Source organism: Cryptomeria japonica, chromosome 5 (assembly GCF_030272615.1).
Source record: "Cryptomeria japonica chromosome 5, Sugi_1.0, whole genome shotgun sequence".
Lineage (NCBI taxonomy): Eukaryota > Viridiplantae > Streptophyta > Pinopsida > Cupressales > Cupressaceae > Cryptomeria > Cryptomeria japonica.
In genome coordinates this window covers 115595891-115621628 of record NC_081409.1, presented here as the reverse complement: position 1 = coordinate 115621628, position 25738 = coordinate 115595891, and the positions used below count along the sequence as shown (strand labels likewise).

The 25738-nt window shown below is 36.5% G+C and overlaps 1 protein-coding gene across 8 annotated transcripts; it reads right to left on the bottom strand.

Annotated features, from left to right (window-relative positions):
• Positions 1-2687: 2687 nt before the first annotated feature.
• Positions 2688-25738, bottom strand: LOC131066983 (rab GTPase-activating protein 22). Of its 8 annotated transcripts, none has more exons than XM_058001907.2 (6): positions 25347-25361; positions 7675-7773; positions 7316-7451; positions 4918-4967; positions 4585-4638; positions 2688-4282 (listed from the first exon to the last, which is right to left on the bottom strand). In XM_058001907.2, exons 2-6 carry the CDS (start codon positions 7734-7736, stop codon positions 2983-2985), a joined length of 1602 nt encoding a protein of 533 aa, XP_057857890.1. In that variant the 5' UTR covers positions 7737-7773; positions 25347-25361; the 3' UTR covers positions 2688-2982. The 8 variants fall into 8 exon arrangements, with proteins under 8 accessions (XP_057857890.1, XP_057857896.1, XP_057857881.1 ...); XM_058001913.2 differs by lacking the exon at positions 25347-25361 and adding an exon at positions 7532-7588 and having other exon boundaries at positions 7675-7772; XM_058001898.2 differs by lacking the exon at positions 7675-7773 and having other exon boundaries at positions 7316-7439; positions 25347-25738.

Genomic DNA, 25738 nt, shown 5'->3' with positions numbered 1-25738 from the left:
TGTCCAAAAATGCACCGAAGACCCTCAAAATTGCAATTTACTAAAACATAGAAAATTTTGAAAATTAGATTTCAATATTTTCCCAATTTAATCCTGATCATCCATAGTGTGAAGTTATATGGAAACGATAGTGGATTAAGTTGGACCCATAAGATGCCTAAAATGGTGATTATGACACAAAAATGTACTCTTATCATATTGATCTAACAAATTGCTACTATGTGGGTGCATCCCTTTTGTATTTAATTGAAGATTACATGTGCCTAGGAGGAGAGAGAGCTCTATGACACATTATATGATAGTTGAGTGGAGAGAAAATTTGGGCTAACCCAATGCTAGACCTATTGGTTGCAAGAAGAATTTTTGCACTCTTTGTACAGGGATAGCCATGAACAAGCTCGTCTTAAACCATCTTTTTAAAAAAAGGATAATACCATACATATTTAGATATGCCTTCAAGAGTAAAGATCCCTAAAATTTGTATATAAGAATTATCTTTAAGCAAGCTTGATCAGTGTCGTGTATCATGGAGTTTGAAACATTGCTCTTCATATTAAATCGTTTTCTTTTTCTCAAACAAATGATTAGAATCTAGGGAAGGACTGTGTCCATAATCTAAATTTGTACATCTCCTAATGACCCGTTGATTATAATCTAGCATGCCTTATTCATTCATACTTATGCAACATCAATCTGCTTCCCATCATAAAACATCATTTTTTATCACGTACGTATATCAAACCATTGATCACCCTAATCCACAACACGTTCATTTCCAACCTAAGTTTTCAGCCCTTCTAATACAAGCTAGGTAGTATATTTTAAACCCATTTTTGTATAACAATGACACTCCAATGAAATGTTGGCAACACTGGAAAATCTAGAAAATGCTCTTCACAGGAGTAACATGGGGTTTCTGCAAACCAATAAATTTAACAAAAATTATAGTTAACTGCATTATGATTTTAAGTACACTGCAGTATAACAAGAACACTCGTAAGAAATGTTGGCAACAGCACTGAAAAGTCAGAAAATGTCCCCTCCCCATAAAACTAGTGCTTCTGAACCTGTTTTTTTAAACAATATTTTTCCCGAAATTTCCAGATAGCTGAATTACAATTTTTATTGGATTAAAACTAATAAATGCAAGCATCCAAAATTTCTAAAAAAATCACCGTAAGTTGTTGGCCTAAAACTTGCAAAGAAAAAGATGGAGGCAGGCATAGTCGCGAGGAATCATAGTTGGGAGATCCGGATGCAATTGGAAGGGGAAGGAATTGAGCAAGAAAGATTTGGAAGGGCAGCTCGAGTGGTTCAACATAGCCTTTTCTTAACTCCTCCCACCCACCCCTGAACCCAACCAAACCTTCACAATTGAAGTTTGGAGGTCCAGCTAAAAGGTTGACTTTGGCATCAAGTTCATGTTGTACCATATGAATTTAACTTGTCCTCATGCCCATGTTGTAAGTACCACATATATACAACATAATGTAATGGGAGTAGGTTATGGTTGAGATTAGAGAAGTCTTCAGGAGATCAGTTGGCCATGTAAAGGCAATGCCAACCCCAGTAAGCTACAGCCATCTTTGGAAAAAACCATAAGTTTTTAGGGTACTAAAATTGCCAGAAAAAGTCTCCTTAAGTTATTATCCACAATGGCCCTTACATTGACTTAAGAGTCAAAATCTAAATATGCTTAGCCCCTTGACATCCTTGAATACAACCAACATGATCCTCAATATGGAGATGAAATGCCATAAATAAAGACACATTTAAAAGGATCATAAAAATTCATGATACAAAATGCTCATCACCACAGGAAGCACCCAAGTGATGACAATAGACAATTGCTGCTAGCAATAAGAGACAATTAAAGCAAAGAAGATATTCAATAACCTGTATTGATTGCATTAACCTCAGCAACATTTATAGGCTTCCTCCTTTGAACCTGCTTCCATGATAAGTACACCAAAGGTACTCCTTAATTAACATAGCCTTGGCTATGTTGGGCAATCAATATATTAGAAAAATCTCGTATCATGGCCCATAGCATCTCCAACAATTCTTCCAAAACAAGCTCGCCAAATTTTCCTATAAAGGCTTTGATTGAAGTAAAATTTAGACTGGGAAATATTCAAGAGAGAACATTTGAGATTTTCCAATACCCTGTGTGGCAATCCATTATTAACAGTAAACTTCCAATGCCACTGACTAATGCTCCCATCTCTAATTTCGTATTTCTTATTGATATTTGTCCAGGTTAAAAGTATAAGCTGAGAAGAATGCTTGGAGCTTTAGTTCCAATAATACTCGACATATTTTAATGGGAATTCTATAAGAAACACTACTTGAAATTTTTTCCCTAAAATTACAAAGCTGGAAAACTAAGAAAAGAGACCTATGTATTTTACATCTTACAGAATTAACATAAATTAGGATGCTTCCCTGGTCATTTGGTTGGATTGTTTCATCTTGGTTTTTCTTTTGTGTAATGAGTGGTGCTTTGCATGGCTGTTGCTATAAAACAGAAACTTAAATTAGGGCTCGCTGGTGCTAAGTATAACATCATTGATTGAATTGTGCTTGATGGCTTAAATCTCATAGGAACACAATAAATTCAATGAAGATATTTTTTTTTTTTAATATTCATGACAGTCAATTAATATCATATGTAACAAAACTTACCATAACAACCTTTCAAATTCAGAGAGTCCTGCATTTTATCACATAGAGAGGTTAAGCTAGAAGCTATAGTACAATGATATTTTATATAACTAGAAGCTAAATTATTCAACAATTTGACAAAGAATAATTCAAGCTTTCCAGTCAAATGGTTATTAAAGTCTAAAGATTTTAATTAGAAGCTCAAGAAAAACTAATACTATTAAACGGGAGCACCATCCGTGCATAGGGTTTAGGGGCACAACTCAACGAAGATTATATTTCATAAACCAAAAAAAATGACCCAAAATAATTGTTGTATTATATTTTATCATGAAGGGCAGCCACTAAGTCATGGGCCTCATCCAGGAGTTTCCAAACATCCAAATGACCTGCCATGCTGTTGCACTCTCTAAGAATGTCATCCATTCCAGTATGCTTTTCAATAATGAGATTCCTTTTTTGCAAGACAGATGCTGCTATTGCATACAATAACAAATCATTACTGGGAGGAGCCCTCCGCTTACCCTTCCTCCAAGCTGATTTCTTTATTCCTGCTCTAACAGCTGCTTGATTTGCCCAGATGACCTCCCACAAACAAAGTGTCTGCTCAAATGTCAGCTCTCTTCTAAAAAGCACTACCACCATCCTGTACACAAAGAAAAAATCTTGAGCTTCAAGTTTCTCTAAATGCTTATACAGGTGTGGATCTTTAGCTTTGATAATTCTTGCTACCATATTCAGTTGCTTGCGAATACCCACTTCATCTAATCTAAAATTGTCACGGGCAACATGCATAAAGTGGACAAAACACCAGAAAGCTTCATAATCCTCATCCGTCAATGCCACAAAAGGAGAGAGAAGATCACTCATTCCTTGACAATATCCAATCTCTGGGTCATATAGAGCATAAGTTTCAAGGATTGCAACTAATCTTGCTGCATGATGCTTCTGACATGGTTCTAGGTGCTCATCATTTTTCAATCCCACAAGGGAAGCTAACCTGGATGCTTCTTCTTCTGTAACATTTGCCTGGGAAGAAGAGTAAGGTACCCATTCTGCATTCATACGTACAGCATCAAGACGAATTATCCTCTGCCATGTACTGAAATCTTCCAATGCCTTAGGACGGGTTTTCTTCAGCCACTCTATCCTGTCAACCTTGTATTCGATATCTGCTGATGTGTTTTTTTCTTGGTGCCTATCCTTTACCATAGCAGAAAAATCATCCAGATTGGAATTATCTTCAACTGAAGATTCAATATCTGAGAAGGCCTCAGTTTTTCCATTTCCATTCTTATGACTATCAGAAAATTTGTTTGAGTTGAGATCATCTTCAGTGATGGATTCATTATCTGATGAGGTGTCATACTTTACTTGCAAACTGTTACCAGGAGAGGACTCCAACAACTTCGAATCCTCTTCATCTTGACTGTCCACTTCTCTAAAAATAGGTTCACTTGTCATTCCTGTGTCTTTAACTGAGTGAGAAAATGCATCAGCTTCTTGTGATCCAAATTCCTGTGCTTCTGTACTGCAATTAATTACCTCGCTGATCATCTCACTAATTTCTTCATTTGGCAGACACTGGCACTGTATTCTCAGCTGTTCATACTCCTCTCTGATTAAGAACACACAGCTCTCACATGCTCAAAACACAGCCTTCCAATTACTCAAAAGGAAAAGCTTTAAAAAAACCTTATACACAAAGAATGAATCCTATATGCTGATTCAAGCATAAATAGTAAATTCATCTAATTGAACATTTCCAACGTATGAACATAGATTCATTTTAGTGCTACTCTTCCTTGAATCCATCAGCTGTATTACAGCTAAATAATAACCTAACAAATTTTGCCAAATGATATGCATATTTTGCAAATGCCCTTCTGCCTGAGATACGATCCAAATTCTTACACTTACCTTTTGTGATTTCTTTCAAGATCCCTTTCTTCTTTTGAACTGTTCAAGCTATATCTGTACAAAGTGCATCACCACTAAATTCGCATCATGAAAGCTTGTCACCTTAAGTACAGAAATAAGCCTTCACAATTACAACATGTGAAGTCCAAATTCATTGGTAGACACAATTCCTTTGTATTTAATATTTAACACAAATAGAACTTATTAGCATGACAAGCATAACTGATGCCTCGATGCCTTCAGAATTTTTGGCCAGAAAACAAAAGGAACGAAATAATAATTAATAGTGTAATATCAAACATATCAACGAAGACAGTGAAAAGAGATGCTTACACTCCAAGAAGGAATGGCCAAACTTCAGCTCTTATACTTGAGTCAATGCCCTGAAATTAACAAAGCAAATAAGACTGCAAATAATGTGTAAGGATCAAGACATTAATGACACAGCTAGATATGAAAACTTCTGAAAATATAATAATATTTCAGTTGCAAGAAAACAGATAACATTTTCAAAGTGATTTACAAGCAATAGAGAATCATAACTCGGTACAAATTCTATTGGAAAATCAAAAGCAGAAGAAACAAAATGGAAAGATTCCAGACCAAATAACTGGACAGTAAAACCTGAAAAACTTCAATGCATAAACTATTGTTAAAAATTCAATGAATTTGATAACTCAATATTAAGCTACAGTGAACAAAGGATGTTTAAATATGCATATGGTGGCTTCTGGTGTTCTCTCAAAGAGAGATAGTGACCTTAATCCTACAAATATAAGCTGAGGGAGAAATGAAATGGGCTAAGAGATGTTCAAGATGAAAAATGGAGTGCATTAGTAAATTTCCAACATAATGACCAGCCCGTGTACAAGAATTTGATAACTTGATACTATGCTGCGAGAGCAGAAGCAAGATGTTTAAATGTGTTTAATGCTTTCTCTAAGATTGCCAGTGAAAATAATCCTACAAACTTAAAGTTGGAAGAAGAAATAAGATTGGCCAGGAGATGTTCAGTGTAATGTCCCTATTTTGAAATATAATTTAATAATAATAATAATCATAATAAAATTAAAATCCAAAAGAATAAATATAAAAATCACATTAAACAGAATATAATTAAATATAATTATATTTTGATTAAAGTTAATGAATGGTCAAAAGGCATGAAATGATAAGTTGCAACTCCCTCAAATGTGAGATATAAAAGGGAGAAGAGAACCTCATTTGAGGAGGGGGAGAATTTGGAAATGAGATGTGCAGATCTGATTTAAATAAGAAGTGCAGATCTGATTATGGAAGATTGTGTCCCTTTCAAAGGGCAGAAATAATGAAGAGTTGCACTTTTTCAAAGGGTGCTAATGGTGAAAGCGTGTGTCTCTTGCCAAAGGGCATACATGATGAAGAGGTGTGACCTCTCCCTCACATTGAGAGATATAAAGGGAAGGAATCAAAAGCATCTAGGGACATCGCCATTGATCAGATCAGATCAGAACTGTTATTAAGTTACAGGCAGTAACATGTGTGTTCTTGGTGGTATGCATGGGGATGTGCTTAATATGTATGCTTAATATATGAAGCCACATGTGTGTTCTTGGTGGTATGCATGGGGATGTGCTTAATATGTATGCTTAATATATGAAGCCTGATAATGTTGTTATGCAGAATTTAGTAGTAATATTAATATAAACTGCAATATGTATGAGAGTCCTACTTAATTTCATATATATTCATAATACACGAGAAGTTAGTATACTTATAGCCTAAATCATGTTATTACTGTCAGTATTTAAGAAGATGGGGATGAGATGTTCCAAAGAGGGGCAGTCTAAATACAAGCAATAGGTCAAGTCCCAAGATAGGGTGGGGATCAGCGACCCATAAGCCTTGAGGGTATAGACCCAAGATAGGTAGGGGCTTGGATCTGTATAGGGAACCTATCATATTTGGTCTCTAAGCGCTTTGGTAACATACATAGACCCTTCTCCCTTAAAACTGAAGTAGTAGCAGGGTCTGATATCTAAAGACTATTGGATCTCCTCCTAGACAGGCATAACCTGTGGGAACCGCTGATGCTGGGAGACTCGACGACTGCTAGTGAAATTAATCATCTAATGAGGAAAATAAACAAGCACTTGTTAATAACTAATAATTGAAGAATATCAATGACTGGCTTCATGATTAGTCTCTTAATCAATTTTAGTGTATTGAAATAGATTAATTATGTTAATCAGGTAGGGGACATTACATTCAGGACTGAAAAATAGAGCACATTAGCTAATTTCCAACAATTTGACCAGCCAGCATAGAAGAAGAACTACCATATGTAAGGATCATTAAAAAATACTATGGTAGAAAGTTCGTTTGGCATATACTATGAAGTGCAATTCAAAATCAAGAACCACGAAATTTGAAAATCTAAACAAGCAAGTGTAAAAATTTTTAAATGGGTGTCAAAGTGAAGATGCCAAACAATAATGCTATAATTATGCCAAATGTATATTGGGAGGAAATTTATGAAAATAAATATATTTGATGTCAAAAGGTTTGAAAATGCCTCTGGAAAGTCATTCATAATTCAAATGTAAATAGTGAACTATTTGGCAAGAGGAATCCTAGATAGCCTATGCGAACCTTTAGAAATATCCCTAGAAAGTCATTCATGGTTCAAGTGTAAATAACTAACTAATTGGCAAGAGGAATCCTAAAGAGACCATGCAAACAAGATACATACCCCACTGCGTACTTGTTTCAAGACCTTAAGTCCCCCATCAGCAAGACGACCGTCTGGTAGAAAGGCAGTTGACCACTGCTGACGTGAAAGAGGGTGCCGCTTTCTTTTATGAGCCCAATGTGATCTGAAAGATCCCCTGCGCACAAGATTCAGTATCAGCTGAGAGCACCTTGCCAAAAAGAATGCATAAAATCCCCAAGGTAAAAATGGGCATACAATGAATAATAGTGCATGATTGGCAACGTTCTGACAAAAATATTCCTCTTCTACAACCTGTGAAGCATTTTAGCCACACTTCTGATCAGCAGAGGGAATAGTCACAAAAACTCAAGTGTTTTAGACTGTAGAATTGTGGCAACCTGTTAGGCATGACTAGAGATATAGCATGGCCAGCTTTGCAGCCACACTGAGATATAAACATTTCAGTCTCCTGTCACATCATTTATGAAGTAAATGGCCTGCAGAAATAAAAAATGTTCTTTTGTTTCAATGGCAAATAGAGAACCCACATCTCAAAACATAGTCCGAGATAATCAGCATAATAAATCATCCAAAAAGATAACTAGAACACCAAAATTATATTAAAAAACTAACTTATGATTACATTTCCTTTCAATGAGTTAATGATATAATTAAGATTAATGCCAGTGAGATTTTATATTGGCAAGATTATAAAGAATATTCACTGAAAATGTATCGGGTAAAGTAGAGATACCAATCATAAGGGGGATGGTGCATAACAAAACAAGAGAAATCGAGTTAGCTCCTTACCATACATTTATAGATAGATATTCAACTATATTAAACTATGACACGTAATTGGACTGGGTATGATTCGTATGAATGTTTTCTATTAAAGATCATCTACCAATCACATGTAGTCTCTAGAAGGGAAATGTTCAAGCCTTTTATCCTCTGTCATGGACAAAAAACAGTCTATTAATAAAAATGACTGAGAAAACAATCAGACTTCTCCTGAAGTAGAGCACAATATAAGGGAAGCCTATAATACCGTGCCCCCTATGATTTCATCAAAGAGAAGCCAGCTATTAGACCTTACAATCTTCCTGGTAATAATACAGGCAAATATTCTGAGACTTGAGAGCACCTCTTCAATTTGGAGGATTGGCAAGAATTTATCAATACAATTTTTAGTGTTTAGCACAAAGAAATGAGACTCGGACTCGGAAAGGCTGACCCAACTCGGGACTCGGCAAAACATCAACAGGACTCGGCAAAAACTCAGCAGAACTGGTGATTTTTGCCTAGAGCGAGTCCTGGAGAGTCACGAGTCCCTGAGACTCGGCTAGGGTCACTCGGCGAGTCTTGGGACTTGCCAGGACTCGGCGAGTCCTGGCGAGTCCTGGAACTATGGTTTAGCATCTTGTGATTCAGACTTGCAATTTTTACAAAGGAATGAAGGTGGTTTTGGAACTATGACTTACCAGCTTACCTTGTTAATGCCAGGATTTATAATAAGCTTACTGTACCAAACTGTAATAAGATCAACCTAACATTGAAGTAACTAGAATAAGATCATCAGTATCAAAGTACACCTAATCTAACTTAACACTGAAGGAAGAATATGACATAGTATTTAGTTCTTTTCTACAGCAAACAAAAGGAAAAGGGTTAAAGATTTGTTTCTTCTACAATGGAGTCCATGAAAGAGCAATACTAAAATTTTAAAAAAATAAATTATTTAGTCTTAATCCTTCATTCCCCACTATAAGCAGAATTCAAGAATTTATCTTATAATGTATTATTTATACCCAATGAATTGGATTAAAAGAATTGGAGTTACTCTTTCCTTTGTCAAGTAGTCCCCTCCAACCCCCTCAAGTTGGAAACTCCATTTTGATGAGGCCTCAAAAATCAACCCAGGTCATGCTGGTGCTGGCTGCAACATAAGAGATAACTTAGATTGACGAATTGTGACCTCTTTTAGATTTCTTCCCATTGATTGCACAATAAAGCCAATGAGGTTGGCTTATCGATTACAACTTCAACTCTTGAAGTAAAAAAGGATTCTCAGATCATGATCCTAGCAATGAAAAAAGGTCACATGCCATGTTGGAAGCTTTGGGGGTTTAACCTTGAAGGAAACTTCGTGGTTAAGCACGCTTGAGTAGGAGAAGTACTGGGATGTGTGACCTCCCGGGAAGGCCCAATGCTTCACCTCTGTGAGCATCACCTAGATGCAAGGAGTGCTAAGTGGACCATTCATTCTCATGAGAGAGGGGTTCTTGTGAACCACTACTCATGAAACATGGGTCGATGACTTTGACTCGAAAACTACACAGCTGAATCCTGATAGCAATATCATAATATCACAGCATTTCCAGCATATTAGTTTGTCCCGCTATTATTGGGAAACTAATAAGCTGGTGGACTTGCTCACCGACACAAGTGACGGCCATGGCAATCTAGCTTAATCAGTTCAGAAGTTGGTGAATAGACTGGCCTTCCCTTCTTTATTAACATTGACTCAAGAGAGCTGGGGCCACACAAATATGATCTGCACAAATGGTGGAAAAAACTTGAACAAAAATAGGAGAATCTGCCACTTTAAGACCTCATCTCTAAAACCATCTTGGACATCCAGATCATGATGGTGCCACCAATCATATGCAGTTTCCTCCAAGTGTAGCCATGAAAACTCAATCTTTTCTGGATCAATCATTGGATTCATATTAAAATATACATTCAACTTATGAACAGGTTCAATTTCTCTGAACCATCAAATTTGAGGTCTCTACCTTTGGCATTCTAAGACGATTATTTGTTGTAGTATGATTGTTCCTTGCTTTTGCACAGTTTCAGTATTTCTTGTCATCTTGCGATATGCATGAAAGTAATAATTCAGCGTGAAATCTTCATCATTGGCCATGTAGTCTCTCCACCATCTTCAATTGTATCTTCATTAAAATATCTTGCTTCCCTTTTTGTATTCTTTTCACTAGGAGAAAAGGGTAATTCAGGAACACCAACAAAACCTTCACATTCTTCTCTAGTAACACAAGAACACAGAATATCTCCACGCCTTGTCAAGATTGATGATAAGAAGGAGAGGACTATGGCTATTGTTCTGTAGTAGCATCCACATGGTTTGAGACTTGAGTTATCAGCATATCCATCTTCACAGGACTATGGCTATTGTTCTGTAGTAGCAACCATATGGTTTGAGACTTCAGTTATTGGCATATCCATCTTCACAGGTCTATGTTGCTTGCCAAGTCAGTGGACATGGATGAGACATGTGCTCATTCTCATTACCTTGAGATAGATGGCCCTCCATCCTATCCAAACATAACTGGAGATAAAGCCAAGATAAGGAACAGCTCAAGGAAGAAATATGTGCATTGTAATCATTACAGTAAAGATGGTCATTTGGAGTTCACTTGTTGGAAGTTGCAGCTGGAGAATAGCCCTCATAAGCAGGGTAAGAAAAACTCTATGCCGATTATATGATATAGTAATTAATAAGGGTACACAGATTGATTGCTTCATCATATAAAGCAGCAAATACATTTTTACCCCCGAGCTTTCTCACTATTAAATTGACGAACACATCTCTATGTGGGCAGTGAGTTGGAAATTGTAATGTTCAGCATTTCATATTCAGTTTAGATGTTTGATCTTTCGTCTTCTCATCTTTGGTGATAAGATGCTTCTCCACGTTTGGTAGAGGGCTCTCATGTTTGTGGTGTGTGATGCCATTGTTTTGGGACTAAGCTAGTGTAAGCCGGTCTATATGTAGCAGGGGAGTGTATAGTTGGTGTACTCAAAGCTCCAAAGTCTGTAAAGGAGCTTGTTGAGGCCGAGAGTGCTTCATTAATCATCTGTACTACCTTTTACATAGTGGAGTGAGGAGTTGTTGCTCCTTGTTTTTCACTCCAATTGTGTTTGTCAATTTAAATAGTTTGTTCTATTCATTTCATTTGCACAAAACAATGGTATTGACACTTCCATTGTTGAGTGGTTTAAGTGCAAGTTTATGTTTGCTTTTAGTTCTCCATGTATAGCATATCCACTTCCTAATAGCAGTGAGTGATATCACCACCCTCTTTACAGATTAGCAGACCCTAAATGCATGAGTGGAAAGCAATGTCTTGTAGAGAGCAAATAAGTATCATCCCATCAAAGGTGGAAAGAGTGAGCTTCGTGTTATTTGCTTACAGAGGCAAAGAACAGCTCGACGAGGTTTTAAATCTTCATGGAAAGATGTAAAGTGAGAACACAAGAATCAATCCCTAGGAGAAAACTAATGTCGATCAATTCTCTCCTTGTTCAAGCAGTTTATCATTGTATCACATGGACAATTACAGACAGATGTGTTCCAAAGTTTGATTGATGTTTACTTTGCAGTGCAAGGTGAGATGGTATACCGTCATTAGTTAAGGGGTTCATCCTCCCTCTGCCATTGAGTATGTATAGCTTCTAGGAACCAAGAGCCTCCCTATCAAGGAGGTGTGATCTGAAAAGAGGACCGAGAGGTCTAGAATAGGTGACATGCACTTGGATGCTAAAGGTGTTTCAAGTGGTATGGGGGCATCTATAAGCAGGCTTCAGCAAATGAGAAAGCAGTGAACTCTGAATATGTTTCTCTCTATTGACGAAATCATCTGTCTACAACAGTGGGCAATTTCAAAATCACTAGGGTGGTTCTAGATTTGTTGGGGTAGTTTAAGATTCACCAAGGCGATCACAGATTCATTGCTGTAAAAAAATTTAAAAGTAGTGACTTTGATACTGAGGAAAGCAACAGTTTGCCAGCACACAGCAAATTTGTGCCATGGCATTCCAGTTTTCCCATCTCCTCAAATTCTTGTTGATTCAACATCCTACTGAAATGTAAATGTTATGTTAAGCCAATCATAACCCAAATTGTGCCTGGGTATGCAGTTCATGTGCATTGAGGACTGTAGTTAGGGATTTAGAGTAGTTAAGATAGATTCCATACCATATAAACTAGAAAATAGGAATGCGTGTTGAACAAGAATTGTTTGGCTTTAAACCATCAAAAGTGCGCTTGGATAAGTTGTCATTGCCAAGCCAACTGGAAAGTGTCTAAAATGATTGTAACTAAGTGGAGATTTGCTTCACATTTGCCATTGAGAAGTGCACTTGGACAAGATTTTGAATGACCAAGCCATCACAAAGGTGTGCCTTAAATCCACTTGAAACCTTTTCACATGTTGGGTGCACATAACTTATCTATTTGCCATCATTTAAGAGGACAAAGTTAGTGGCTAAACCACTCAAAACGTGTGCCTCATTTTACGTCCCTTTGTCCCTTCTTATGCTAGCACACTTCACTTGAGGGATAGCTACTTTTCATGAAGAAATGGTGGAGCCTAGTTTGTTCCTACCACCAAAAACTGTTGGTGTTGGAAATATGCCACACCTGGACCGACGATGGATTGGTCCAAGAGGGGCCAGTAGCTCAGTGGTAGAGCACTCCAGCAGCATATGGAAGGTCCTAGGTTCGAGTCCTAGCTGGTCCATGTCTCAACATGGTATCAGAGCTAGGTCCAGGCTAGGATCTCCAAGCACACGAGAAGTGTGGCTTAAGGGGGGGTGTTGGTGTTGGAAATAAGCCACACCCGGACCAACGATGGATTGGTCCAAGAGGGGCCAGTAGCTCAGTGGTAGAGCACTCCAGCAGCATATGGAAGGTCCTAGGTTCAAGTCCTAGCTGGTCCATGTCTCAACAAAAACTATGCACCTATATGTAGTGTCATAAATTGTAACCCCTTACAATTTCACTCCTCTTTAGGTCTGTAGACGTATAAAAATGACCACTTTCTTAAGTGAATATTTAATATTCATTTTTAATCTCATTCCTCTATTTAATTAAATTATTCACATTCATCTATTTGATTAAATAAATTATTCAATTTATTTAATTAAATTCACCTAAGCCTTTTTCTACCCCTTTAATTAAATAAATCACTTTATTTAATCAATTCCCCTTTCTTCCCTTTTTTATTAAATTCACATTTAATTAAATTGTTCATTGCAAATAAATAAATCTAATTTATTCATTTAAATCCCCCACTTGTAATTATGCAAGTCGCATCTATTTTAGTTGAAATAAAGTAATTTATTTTAATTAAAATTACCCTCCATCCACTTGCAAAATCCTACATCTCCCACTTGCCTCTCTAAACCCCCTTCTAGATTCTTCTAATCAATTCTAATTTAGCCTAACCCATCTCCTAAATATTGTCACATCCCTAAACAAAGGGAAGTGACTTCTCAAACCCTCCAAGTCTTTGAAAAACATTAAAGGCTTTATGTCTCCAACAAGTTAACCTTGAAAGTCTTCCAAACCATTAATGGTTAACTCAACCTTCTTGCATGATTAGAGACTTTCTTTCTAACTCAACCCTCATCTAACCCAAGGGTCTCATCAAGCATTCATTGCTTTGACCATGGTTATTCCTTTAACCCTTGCACAAGAGTTTATCCTTTGGGTAAAAGCTTTATCCAATGGATAACCTTAACCTAACCTTAACCCTTACCTCCTAAGGTAACCATGAGGTCTTCTCAAGCATTTAATGCTTCTTACATCTCCTCTCAAGCAGTCTTATGTTGACAATTGTCACCATTTCATTGGTGAGAATTGTAAACATGGATTGATAACTTTCAATCTTGACCCTTGATAAGATTATCCAGTCTTGACCCTTCATTGCCCTGTTTTTCCTATAAATAGAGCCCTCATTCCTCCATTTTCATATCCAAGTCTTTAGTATCAAACTTATAGACATTTTACTAAGCATCTAATCTAAATCATTTTTATCAAGCATTTAGCCTCTCTTTGATAGAAATAATCTTCATAGCATCTTAAATAGGCATTTGTATTATCACAAAATAATCATGGTAGACTAGTATAGCATGCTAGGATAGTTTTGTTACTAATCCTTTCATCTTATTATCATATCCATGCTAGTTTAAATCATGTTAGACTTAGTATCATGCATAGCTAGGAATTCATCCATGCTAGATTGATAAATATCCCTCGTTTTCATGATTGTCATCCCTAAAACTCACTTTGCTCAGTGATCTGAGAGCAAAGGCATTGGCTTGAGGGGTCTTGTGAGATAAAGAACAATGGAACATCCCTTGGGAAGTTGAGTTATTCAATATAACTCCATAACTTGCACCAAGAGTCCCATTGGTGTGTGGACTAGTTTGAAATCACATTTTCTGTTTCATCCCCCCACTTTTCCCGCACACAAGGCCCTTACTTTAGTGTGCCCTATTTTCTATATCATTTCAAGCTTATTTGGGTTCTATCCTATTTCAAATTTCAATGCACTTTATCCCATACATAGATGTCAACAATCCTAATATAAATTCCAGATTTAAGATTAGGGCCCTTATATTTTGCCTCCCTAAAAATCGGGGCCTATTTTGTTGAGACTATGTCACTTGGCCCAATAGTCCGACACTTTTTGGCTAAAATTTTGGGAGAGTAATGTGTTAGCCTTAACATTACCAGATTTGGTCTCGATATTGGGATATGACCATTGTAAGTCAGGAAAAATGCAAATATGCCTTGAGAAATATTCTTCCTCAAGAGCAGATTTGAGTACAAGGAGCATCAAGCTACAGCAAGTAATCTTCAAGTATGTTTTCATGGTGGATGTTGTTATGATTTATCATTTATCATGTTATTGCATCTATTGGTCTAAATTATGCCTCATGATTACACTTTACTTAAGTTAACTTAAGGCAATGCATTTCATAGTAGTTTGGATATGAGACACTTAGGGAAGTGTGCACAAAGGGAAGTTACTTGTAGAAGAAATTCCACCTTTTGTGATCTTATCTTGTTGTCACATTCCACCTTCGGTGGGTGATCCACCTTATGGAATATTCTATTATTTCTCCTGCCTACCCGGCTCTCAAGGAAGTGTGCACATAGGGAAGTTGCTTGTAGAAGAAATTCCACCTTTTGCGGTCTTATCTTGTTGTCACATTCCACCTTCAGTGGGTGATCCACCTTTAGTGGAATATTCTATCATTTCTTCTGCCTACCCTTGTTTCTCATTGGGCCACATGTCATGATCGTGTGCTCACATATCCATTTGGCCTTGCCTTTATAAGGAAGCTCATCTTCATTGTATTGGTTGATCCAGTTAATCCAATTAATAGTCTTTTGCATCTTGATGAGAATACAGTTTGTTCTTATCAATATTTTGTTCTCTCTTGTTTATGTGCTTTCCATTCGACTCTAGATCTTGTCAAATTCTCACAGCATCAACACTTGGAGGACTTATCTAAAGAGCATTGCATCACCAATTAAAGGTATAATCATTTCATTTCAGATTTAGCCTTTGCCCTGCAAGGGTAAGCTCTCTTTCTAATCATCATTGTTGGAATGGAGGTTAACACCTACCTAGGGTTTGACTTAGGCAAGCTCCTGTACAGCCCAACACCATTTTCCTTTCCTTTTGTGCATTTGTAGTCAAGAACAGGTCCCACACAAATTATGAAGGTAAAGGAGCATTGTGCAAACTGAGACAGAGCTTACTAGAGAAAAAGAAGCAGAAAACACATGGACTATGGCGCTAAGCACCATAGTCCTCCTAGTTTGACATGAAATTTGGAGGGAAGTTAATTTGAAGGATTCTGAGCCCAGATCTCCTCCCTGTTTGGACTTGGACACATGTCAAGACTATGATGCATATCCACAGTGTCCAGCCATTTTGAGCTTAGATTTCAGACATAGGTTCCTCTCTACATCTCATTTCTAGTTCTATACATCTCAATTGAATTCTCATTCTACATTTGTCTATTTATGCTAATTATTGTCAATTTTGCACCATTTAGACTAGTTCTTGCATTTTCAATTTTTTATCATATCCAACAATCATAGTGCTTGGCTCTCCCAAAAGTTTGAAGTTGGGCCTATTGGTTGTTGTCCAATGTAAGTAATGGGATTGGGTTTGATTTCTAGTTTGCATGTTTAGACTAGTGAACCCCATTTCCACTACATTACACTATCTTAAGAAATTATCCCTTTTTATGTTAGCTGCTGATCATTATCCCTTTTTATGTTAGCTGCTGATCACCAATAGGTTTGCCACTTTTTAAATCTGCTAGGCAAAATTGTTAATGCATGGTAGCTTATGCAAGATAAGATCTTCCTAACCTTCCTGTTCTGTTATTCATCTACATGCCTCATGTCTGATTTATATTACATATGATTATCGGATTGTACAAACATTGCTTATCATTAAGTTATCGGGTTAAATTAGCCGATACATATTTGCTATCGGATGCATAAACATTGGCACCGATTCACATCTGTTATCGGGCTTAATTATATCGAGCATATTTGTTATCGGGTTTAATGAATACACCGCTTCATTTGGCATTAAACATTGGTTAACAAATGCACCGGTTGGATTATATTCATCGTGCACTTTGAATCATCAATGTTTATCTGAAACGATTCATTAAATAGATCAGTCATTATATTATGATATTACAATATGCTATCGGGGGTTTTTGAACCGATAATCAGCATTGTGTTAATGGTATAAATGTAAAGGCACCGATCAATGGGTGCATTGATCGGTCATGCCTAAAAGGCATGACCGGTCAATACACCAATTGACCGGTTGCCTAAATGATATATATGCCAATTGAATTCACTTGGAGAAGACATAGAAAATATTAAATGATCTCTCTCCTTCAGACCTGCAGATAAAAATCAGAATTATTAGACATTGACATAATTCCTTATATCCATATATAGCATACATAGTTCATAACTTGTTCTTTAATTGAAATTGAAATAACTTCACATGGTATCAGAGCCAAGGTAATCGAACCTTAGGCTATTCAATTTTGATAAAATTCAAGGACTAAGTTACAAACTACATCACATTTCCATAATGGCCAACGCTATCAGATTCGAAGATAGACTCGGAGGTAGCGAAGATTTTTCAGCTTGGAAGTTTAGAATCAAAATGATTTTAAGAGAAAACAAAGTTGATTCATATGTCCAAACTGAAAGTGCACAACCAGAAGATGAAACTGAGAAATCCACATGGATCGAGGGAAATGATAAGGCTATTAAAATAATAGTGGATGGGGTAAAAAATAATATAATGCCCATCATTAGAAAGCAGGAGACGGCTTATAAAATGTTCAAGGCACTTGAAAAGACATTTGAGATATCAAATGCAAGTCGTACTCTAGCACTAAAACGAGAAATAAATCATATCACCATGAACAAAGGGGAGACAATCAACGCCTACTTCATGCGGATATCAATTCTAAAAGATGAACTTGCAACTCTGGACTACGAGATCCGAGGCAAAGAACTAACACTCATTGCTTTAGATGGGTTGCCTAGTGGATGGAGCACATTCGTCCAAGGCATCAGTGCAAGGTCCAAATATCCTAAGTTTGAAAGACTAAGAGATGACTGTCTACAAGAAGAATCCCGATTGAACAAGGTAGGAATAAAACAGAAGAATATAGATGAAGACTTGCAAGTCCTAAATACAAACATCAATAAAAAGTACAAAAAGAAGCAATTCAGGAAAAGAAAAGCTAAACAAGGCAAGAACACTTCTAAGAAAGACCTATCACATGTTCAATGTTATAGGTGTGACAAATTCGGACACTATGTTGCAAACTGTCCGGAGAAAGGGAAGCAAGCCACATTTGCAAAAGTGAAAAAATCTAGAAAAGAAAATGACTCCGAAAACTATGTCCTCTACTCAACACTTACAAGCCATACTTCAAACAAATCTAACTCATGGGTGATCGACAGTGGTTCATCCAGACACATCACCGGCTTTAGAGAAATACTAGACTCCATGATAGAGAAAGATGATGAGGAAGTAACCATCGGAGACGATTCTTCACATCCAGTCAGAGGAATTGGAACCTACACCATCAAACTGAAGTCAGGCATGTCACTACGACTTGAAGAAGTACTATATGTTCCAGGCATCAAAAGAAATCTAATCTCCATATCAGCACTAGAAGATCAAGGATACAGAGTGACCTTCATGGAAAACAAGGTGTTGGCTTGGCCAAAGAGATCCTCCATCAAAGACGCTAAGGTCATTGGTCGAAGACAAGGCTATTTGTATGAGCTATGTATAGAGCCCAATCTAGCATTGATCCATGAAGCAACTAATGCAAATGAAGTATGGCACAGGAGATTAGGCCATCTGAATTATAGAGCTTTGTCAACCATGGGAAACCTTGTCACAGGTCTACCTAAGTTGAAGCAATATCATTCAGAGGCATGCAAAGGGTATGCCTTAGGTAAAAATACCAAAAAATGCATTTCAGAATAGTACTAGGAAAACTAGCAAAGTTTTGGAGTTAATTCATTTTGATGTATGTGGACCTATGTCCGTACCCTCGCTAGGGGGATTTTTGTACTATGTAATTTTTGTTGATGACTACTCTAGGAAGACGTGGATCTACTTTCTGAAATGTAAAGAATCAAAAGAGATCCTAAGTAGGTTCAAAGAGTTTAAAACATTAACAGAAAATCTCTCTGAAAACAAAATTAAAACCTTAAGAACTGACAATGGGGGGGAATACACATCAGAACTATTTAAAGACTTTTGTAGAAATTCTGGGATTAAGAGGGAGTTGACAATACCTTATAATCCACAACAAAATGGAGTAGCTGAAAGGAAAAATAGGACCATAGTAGAAGCTGCCAAAGCCATGATACTAGATCAAAATCTAAACTTGAACCTTTGGGCAGAAGCAACTAACACTGCTGTGTACATACAAAATAGATGTCCTCATTCACACCTTGAAGATAAAACTCCTAAGGAAGTCTTTACCAAGGCAAAACCAGATATCAGCCATCTTAGGTTATTTGGGTGTCCGGTCTATATTCATGTACCTAAAGAGAAAAGACTAAAACTAGAACCCTCTGGAAAAAGGGGAATACTTGTAGGATACAGTGAAACTTCTAAAGCCTACAGAATCTATGTACAAGGGCAGAGAAATATTGAACTCGGTAGAGATGTAATCTTCGAAGAAGACTTAGCCTTCAAAAGGGCCCAAAATACAATAGAACCTGAAATTCATAATCCTACTCCTAACCTAGAAGAAGAACCTACTCCTGAGCTTCAGAGGGAGTATCTTGAGGAAACTATAAGTGAAACACAAGACCCACCTATAGATAATCGCAAGAAAAGACCACTATGGGCCACCAAAACTATAGCAAAAGCTCAGAAGTTCGCTGCTCCTTCAGGAACCTTCAGGGAAAGCAAGAGGCCTAATAAATTCATCGACTATGTTGCACTTATGAATGATCTCTCTAAAGCTGAACCTAACAATGTTTCAGATGCACTCAAACATCAAGTATGGATAGATGCCATGACTGAAGAATATCAGTCCATTATGAAGAATGATAAATCCAGTATTTCATGACAGGTCCAAACATATTGAGATTCCATATCACTATGTACGAGATATGGTTGACAGGAATGTGATAAAGTTAGAATATGTGTGTACAGGAGATCAGACTACAGATATTCTAACCAAACCACTTTCCAGAGTGAAGGTTGATCACTTCAGAAAAGGTTTAGGTATGATAGAAAGATAATCTGTTTTGTAATCTATACTTACATATATTTAAGATGTTTAAGGTGTAAACTTCTTTGTCATGTTTGGACTATCTCTTGGCTTCTTGCCACCTGTGTTCATATCTAAGAGGTGACGATCTCTCAGATACTGAACACTTGTATGTAGACATCATAAGGTGACGATCTTATGATAGTCAAACCAGTAATCATGTTGGATCACTGGTAAGTCATGGATGTGCCATGACTATGTTGTGATACAACATTTGTACAAATGTTATTGCATTATCACAACTTGGATATGATGAGAACTTAGCACTTCTCATATGGTTATCCTTGTGTTGCATGTTAGGCAATACTGATATCACGTGTAGGTGATATCTCAACCATTGATCATGTTGGATCTCTGGTAAGTCATGGATGTGCCATGACTATGTTGTGATAAACATTTATAAATGTTATTGCACTTATCACAACTTGGATATGATGAGAAACTAACCTTTCTCATAGACTTATCCTTAAGTATTGCGTGATATCATGTGTTAGGTGATATCTTGATGAATCTTACAGATCACATGTTTTTGGTGATTTCTCACATGATCAGGTGATGATTCTCTTACTTTTATCACATGTTAAAATAATACTTTATGTCACATGCTCAAGTGATGTTCTTCTATTTTGTATCATATGTCTTGATGGTACTTCTCATGTATAAATGATTTTTGCTGACTGACATTATCTTAGTTATGAAAAGGAAATGTGATGCAGGTTGCCTTATCTATCTTCCAAAGCTAAGAGGGAGTGTTAATGCATGGTAGCTTATGCAAGATAAGATCTTCCTAACCTTCCTGTTCTGTTATTCATCTACATGCCTCATGTCTGATTTATATTACATATGATTATCGGATTGTACAAACATTGCTTATCATTAAGTTATCAGGTTAAATTAGCCGATACATACTTGCTACCGGATGCATAAACATTGGCACCGATTCACATCTGTTATCGGGCTTAATTATATCGAGCATATTTGTTATCGGGTTTAATGAATACACCGCTTCATTTGGCATTAAACATTGGTTAACAAATGCACCGGTTGGATTATATTCATTGTGCACTTTGAATCATCGATGTTTATCTGAAACGATTCATTAAATAGATCAGTCATTATATTATGATATTACAATATGCTATCGGGGGTTTTTGAACCGATAATCAGCATTGTGTTAATGGTATAAATGTAAAGGCACCGATCAATGGGTGCATTGATCGGTCATGCCTAAAAGGCATGACCGGTCAATACACCAATTGACCGGTTGCCTAAATGATATATATGCCAATTGAATTCACTTGGAGAAGACATAGAAAATATTAAATGATCTCTCTCCTTCAGACCTGCAGATAAAAATCAGAATTATTAGACATTGACATAATTCCTTATATCCATATATAGCATACATAGTTCATAACTTGTTCTTTAATTGAAATTGAAATAACTTCACAAAAATTTTCATGTGGCAATGCCAACTAAAAAATGCCCATGAATTTGATCTACAACTCCTCTTATGCTAGGTGCACTTTCATAACCATTTTGCCATGTTATGAGTTGGGCACACATCACTAATAAATTTATCCTATTTGTTGATATTTCGGCAGAGTTTCATTTGGCAATTACCAACTAAAAGTATGCCCCTTATGAGGTAGAAATTCCTATTGCCAACTGAGCACACTTTCAAGGTCAATTTGCCACATATGTATACATAATTTCATTGTGGCAAAGCCACCCAAATTGTGTGCTTGGTTTTGATGTTTGTCCAATTTATTTATGAGACATATTTTGCTACATCTTTTGCCAAAGGTGGAAATTTGGGAGGAGTTTGCCAACCATTTTGCCAGCTTGCTGTTTTGAAGCTTTCATAACTTTCACCATTTCATACTTGCCTTCCAATATCATAGACATCACCAATTTTCTCTTTGGAACAATACAACTTCAAGTATCTTGCAAGAGTCATTATTTGAAGAAAAGACCATGATACAATGACTTTGCAGCCTGCCTAGAGAACACCATCACTTCCCTTGACTTGACATGCAAACAATAATATATTAATGAAAAAAGAGAGGCACCAAGTAATACAATATTACAAACATCAAGCTTCGTATGGGTACCAACAAACATGTTGGGCAAGTAACTTATTTCTTGGATTTACCTATGAGTGCATAGATATACAATACCTTCCAAGTATCTTATTTATTTAAAAAAGCAATTGGCCAAGATTTGACAACTTTACCATTATTGCCTCCCCTTAGCGTAAGAAGAAAATTGATGTTGCTACCAAAGCATATCCAGTATACAAGAGAACACATATTAAGGAATAGGGTTCTAACAGAATATCTAGCGTAGTTTAAGGATCTACCTACAAAGAACACATCATGGGAGGGACATGATATACTTCAGATCCATCACTATTTACTCAATTAAGGACCAATAAATTGAGTAAGGGTAGACTTGTAATAAGCCCACATGCATTTCTAATAAGCCCATGTGGATTAGGGAAGTAAAATAGAAAAATAAATAAATAAAATAATTACGATTCTATTGTAGGATAGAAATAAATAGTTCAAAGTTTGAGAAAGAGATTAGTTAGCAGGGGAATAAGTCTAGTTCAGACAAAAGACTTGACAAGAAACTAAATGCTAGGAGTTTAGTTGGAAACTTAGTTAAAATAGTTAACATGTGGTTGGAATTTCAGTTATAAATGTCAACTGAATGTGATTGGATTATTAGGAAAGATATCTAGAAACAGACTCATCTTCTCTCTTTAGCCCTCTTTCATCCTAAAAGATGGAGAATAACCATTTTGAGGAGTTGGAAAATCAGATATTCAGAATGCTGTAGCAGTTTATCCTGAAGATTGTTTATATTCACCACTTGGGAATGGCTCACCTCAAAGCTTAGGTTGTTCCAGACTTCCAGTATGTCTAGAACAGATTTATTTCTTTCAAAGTTCTCCTCTTTTATTTTTGCAGAGTGATAATGATCTAGATGAATGATATTCTTCTTGAATTACATGTATTGTAAAGATATTGGTCTATTTTAGTTTAGATTGTAGAAAGGATCATTACATTCTGAATTTCTCCTTTGCAAATTTTGATAACCTCTTGGAATGTTTCTCCATTGGTTTCCTTGATTCAAGATTCTTATGACTGCATATGCCCGTGTAATCGTACCAATATACCTGTGTAATCATACCTTATGTGGATTTCATTTCTTTACAAATGTAAAGGCCTTCTAGAGTAAATAAAAGCTCCACCTACGGCAACGAACTTGACACAAGCATTAGGTTACAGCTTAGGAGCATATATCTGTGTAATCATGCCTAATATTACTCTTCTACAGGTTTTGTTTCTTCGTATATATAGTAAATGAGCTCCATCTATTGCAATTCCCAATGTTTAGTCAACCATAACTGTAATTTGCAATAAACTGTTTTTAAATAATTCCATTATCTTGTTTTAAGGTTTCAAGTACTAGTTTTGGACTGCAAAAATCTAATTATCCATGATAAGATCTTATTTTTTGAGGGCTTTGCTTCTTCACAAATGTAGGAAATCAGAACTCTAACCATGGCACCACCTAGAGCAAGGACCACCACAAGTACAACCATAATTGCAACAAATTTTCCATACTTAGCCAATTCTCTTGATTGGGTACTTCATTTATCAGACTATGATTGCGAATACTGTGTAATTAAGCCTAATATCATGATCCTATCTACTAATAATTTCGTTTCTTTACAAATATCATGATCCTATCTACTAAGAAATTTGTTTCTTCACAAACGCATTTGCCTCTTGCGGTGAACAATAAATATCACCTATGACGGTGCCCAGTAAGGCTCCACCTATGGCTGCTCCCAGCACAAGGTCTGCAACAACAATAATTACAACAAATTCTCCATACTTATTCAACTGTTTTGATTTAAGAGTTATTCAACTAGGTCATGGAAACAAAGATATCTATAATTGCAACTAAGAAAACAGCTGTTATTGTAACATATTCTCCACATTTTTGTTTAATGATACCAGGTTAAGACTGCAAACATTTGTGCAATCATGCATAGAAGCATTACTTAGGAAATGACAAATCTGCTCCAAAAAAGTTCAAATCTCCAATGTAAAAATGAGGCTTTTACCAAAAAATCAAGTATTTCATAGCCAACTGGTAAAAAATGGTTTATTTATGAATATACAAAAAAATCACAATCCATTCCCAAAAAAATCACCCTCTGGAATTGTGCTAGCAAGTGAATAGAAACCAGTGATCCAATTCAGATTGGATTGCCGGCAGGTCTGCTCAGCAATTAATTGCTGATTTCTGTTATTATATTTATGGTGCCTAATATTGCAAATGTACTACCTTATCATTGCAAATTTTTGCAATTACGACTGGTATTATGATAGTGATGTTTCTTCATAACATAGTAGATTGAAACTCTACCTATGGCAATGACAAGCACAAGATGTAACACAGTTGTAGTTATGAGAAAAATCTCCAAACTCTGGTCAATAGTCCTGATATAATATTACATGCAGTAGACAATCCCTAAATATACCTCTGTAATTTACCTAATATAAAGATCTGATCATTTACAAATATACTAAAAGTAAAACAGAGCTCCTCCTACGGCAATGCTAAGAAGCACAAGGCCTGCCGCAAAAGTAGTTGAAATACATTGTTAAAACTTTGTTCAATTATCTTAACTAAAGATTTCATGTGTCAAGTTATGACTTTATAGACCTGTGTGATTGTGTCCAATATCTTAAATTAATCATAATAAATTCTTCAATCTTTCTTCCAACTATCTTGAATTGAACTTTCATGCACTAGACTCTTGACTGCAAATATGCATGTAATCATGTCTTATATCATGATCCTGTAGTTTGAAGATTATGATTTTTCACTAGTGTAGTAAATTATTACGATCCTAGAGTAGGGCCCGCCACAACCATACTTATAAAAAATTCTCCAGCATTTATTCAAATGTCTTGAATTAAGATTTCATTCCTAGGATACAACTCTATATAGATAATTGTAACTATCGATGCCAACAAATTCTCCAAGCTTTGTTTCATTACCTCAATTTTCAATCTCACTTATCACCACAAATATCTGTATAATTGCTTCTGAAATCACAAATGCAGGGCCCAGAAATCCCCCAACCTTTGTTCTAATGTCCTAGGATTCCACTTGCTAGGTTATGAACACAAATTCATATATAATTTTCCCTACAAAATCTTCACCGTTTGAACAATATTCTCGATCTCAGATTTTAATGTACTAGGATATGATTGCAAATATCTACATTATATCGTGATCTAATGTGCAATCTACACATGATTATGCATAATAACCAGATCTTAGGGATTGAGGGAAAAAAAGCACTCACCTTTTGGAGTAAATGACAGCTCCGCCGAGGGCAGCAGCCAGCGCAACTCCCACCACAGCCGTAATCACAACGTTAAGGCCATTCGCACTACTACTACTTCTGCCGAACATGATATTCTTGATGCCATTAAATGTAGGATTTGAGGATGCAGCCATGACCGTCTGCATCAACTCTAACCCCCGGAGTGCCAATTTCTGCACGAATTTGGGTTCCACCATCACAGAATACGTTGGAAAATGCCTCCGCACAATCGGGGTTTGTTGTGCGAGTATTGGAGTCGAACACGTAACTTTTTGACTTTTTATGGAAGGGGATGTTTAGGTTTCTGTGAGGTGGTTCTTTAATGCTCACTGCCAGATTCATGCAGCTGCGAGCGTTTCCTCTTCTTTTTC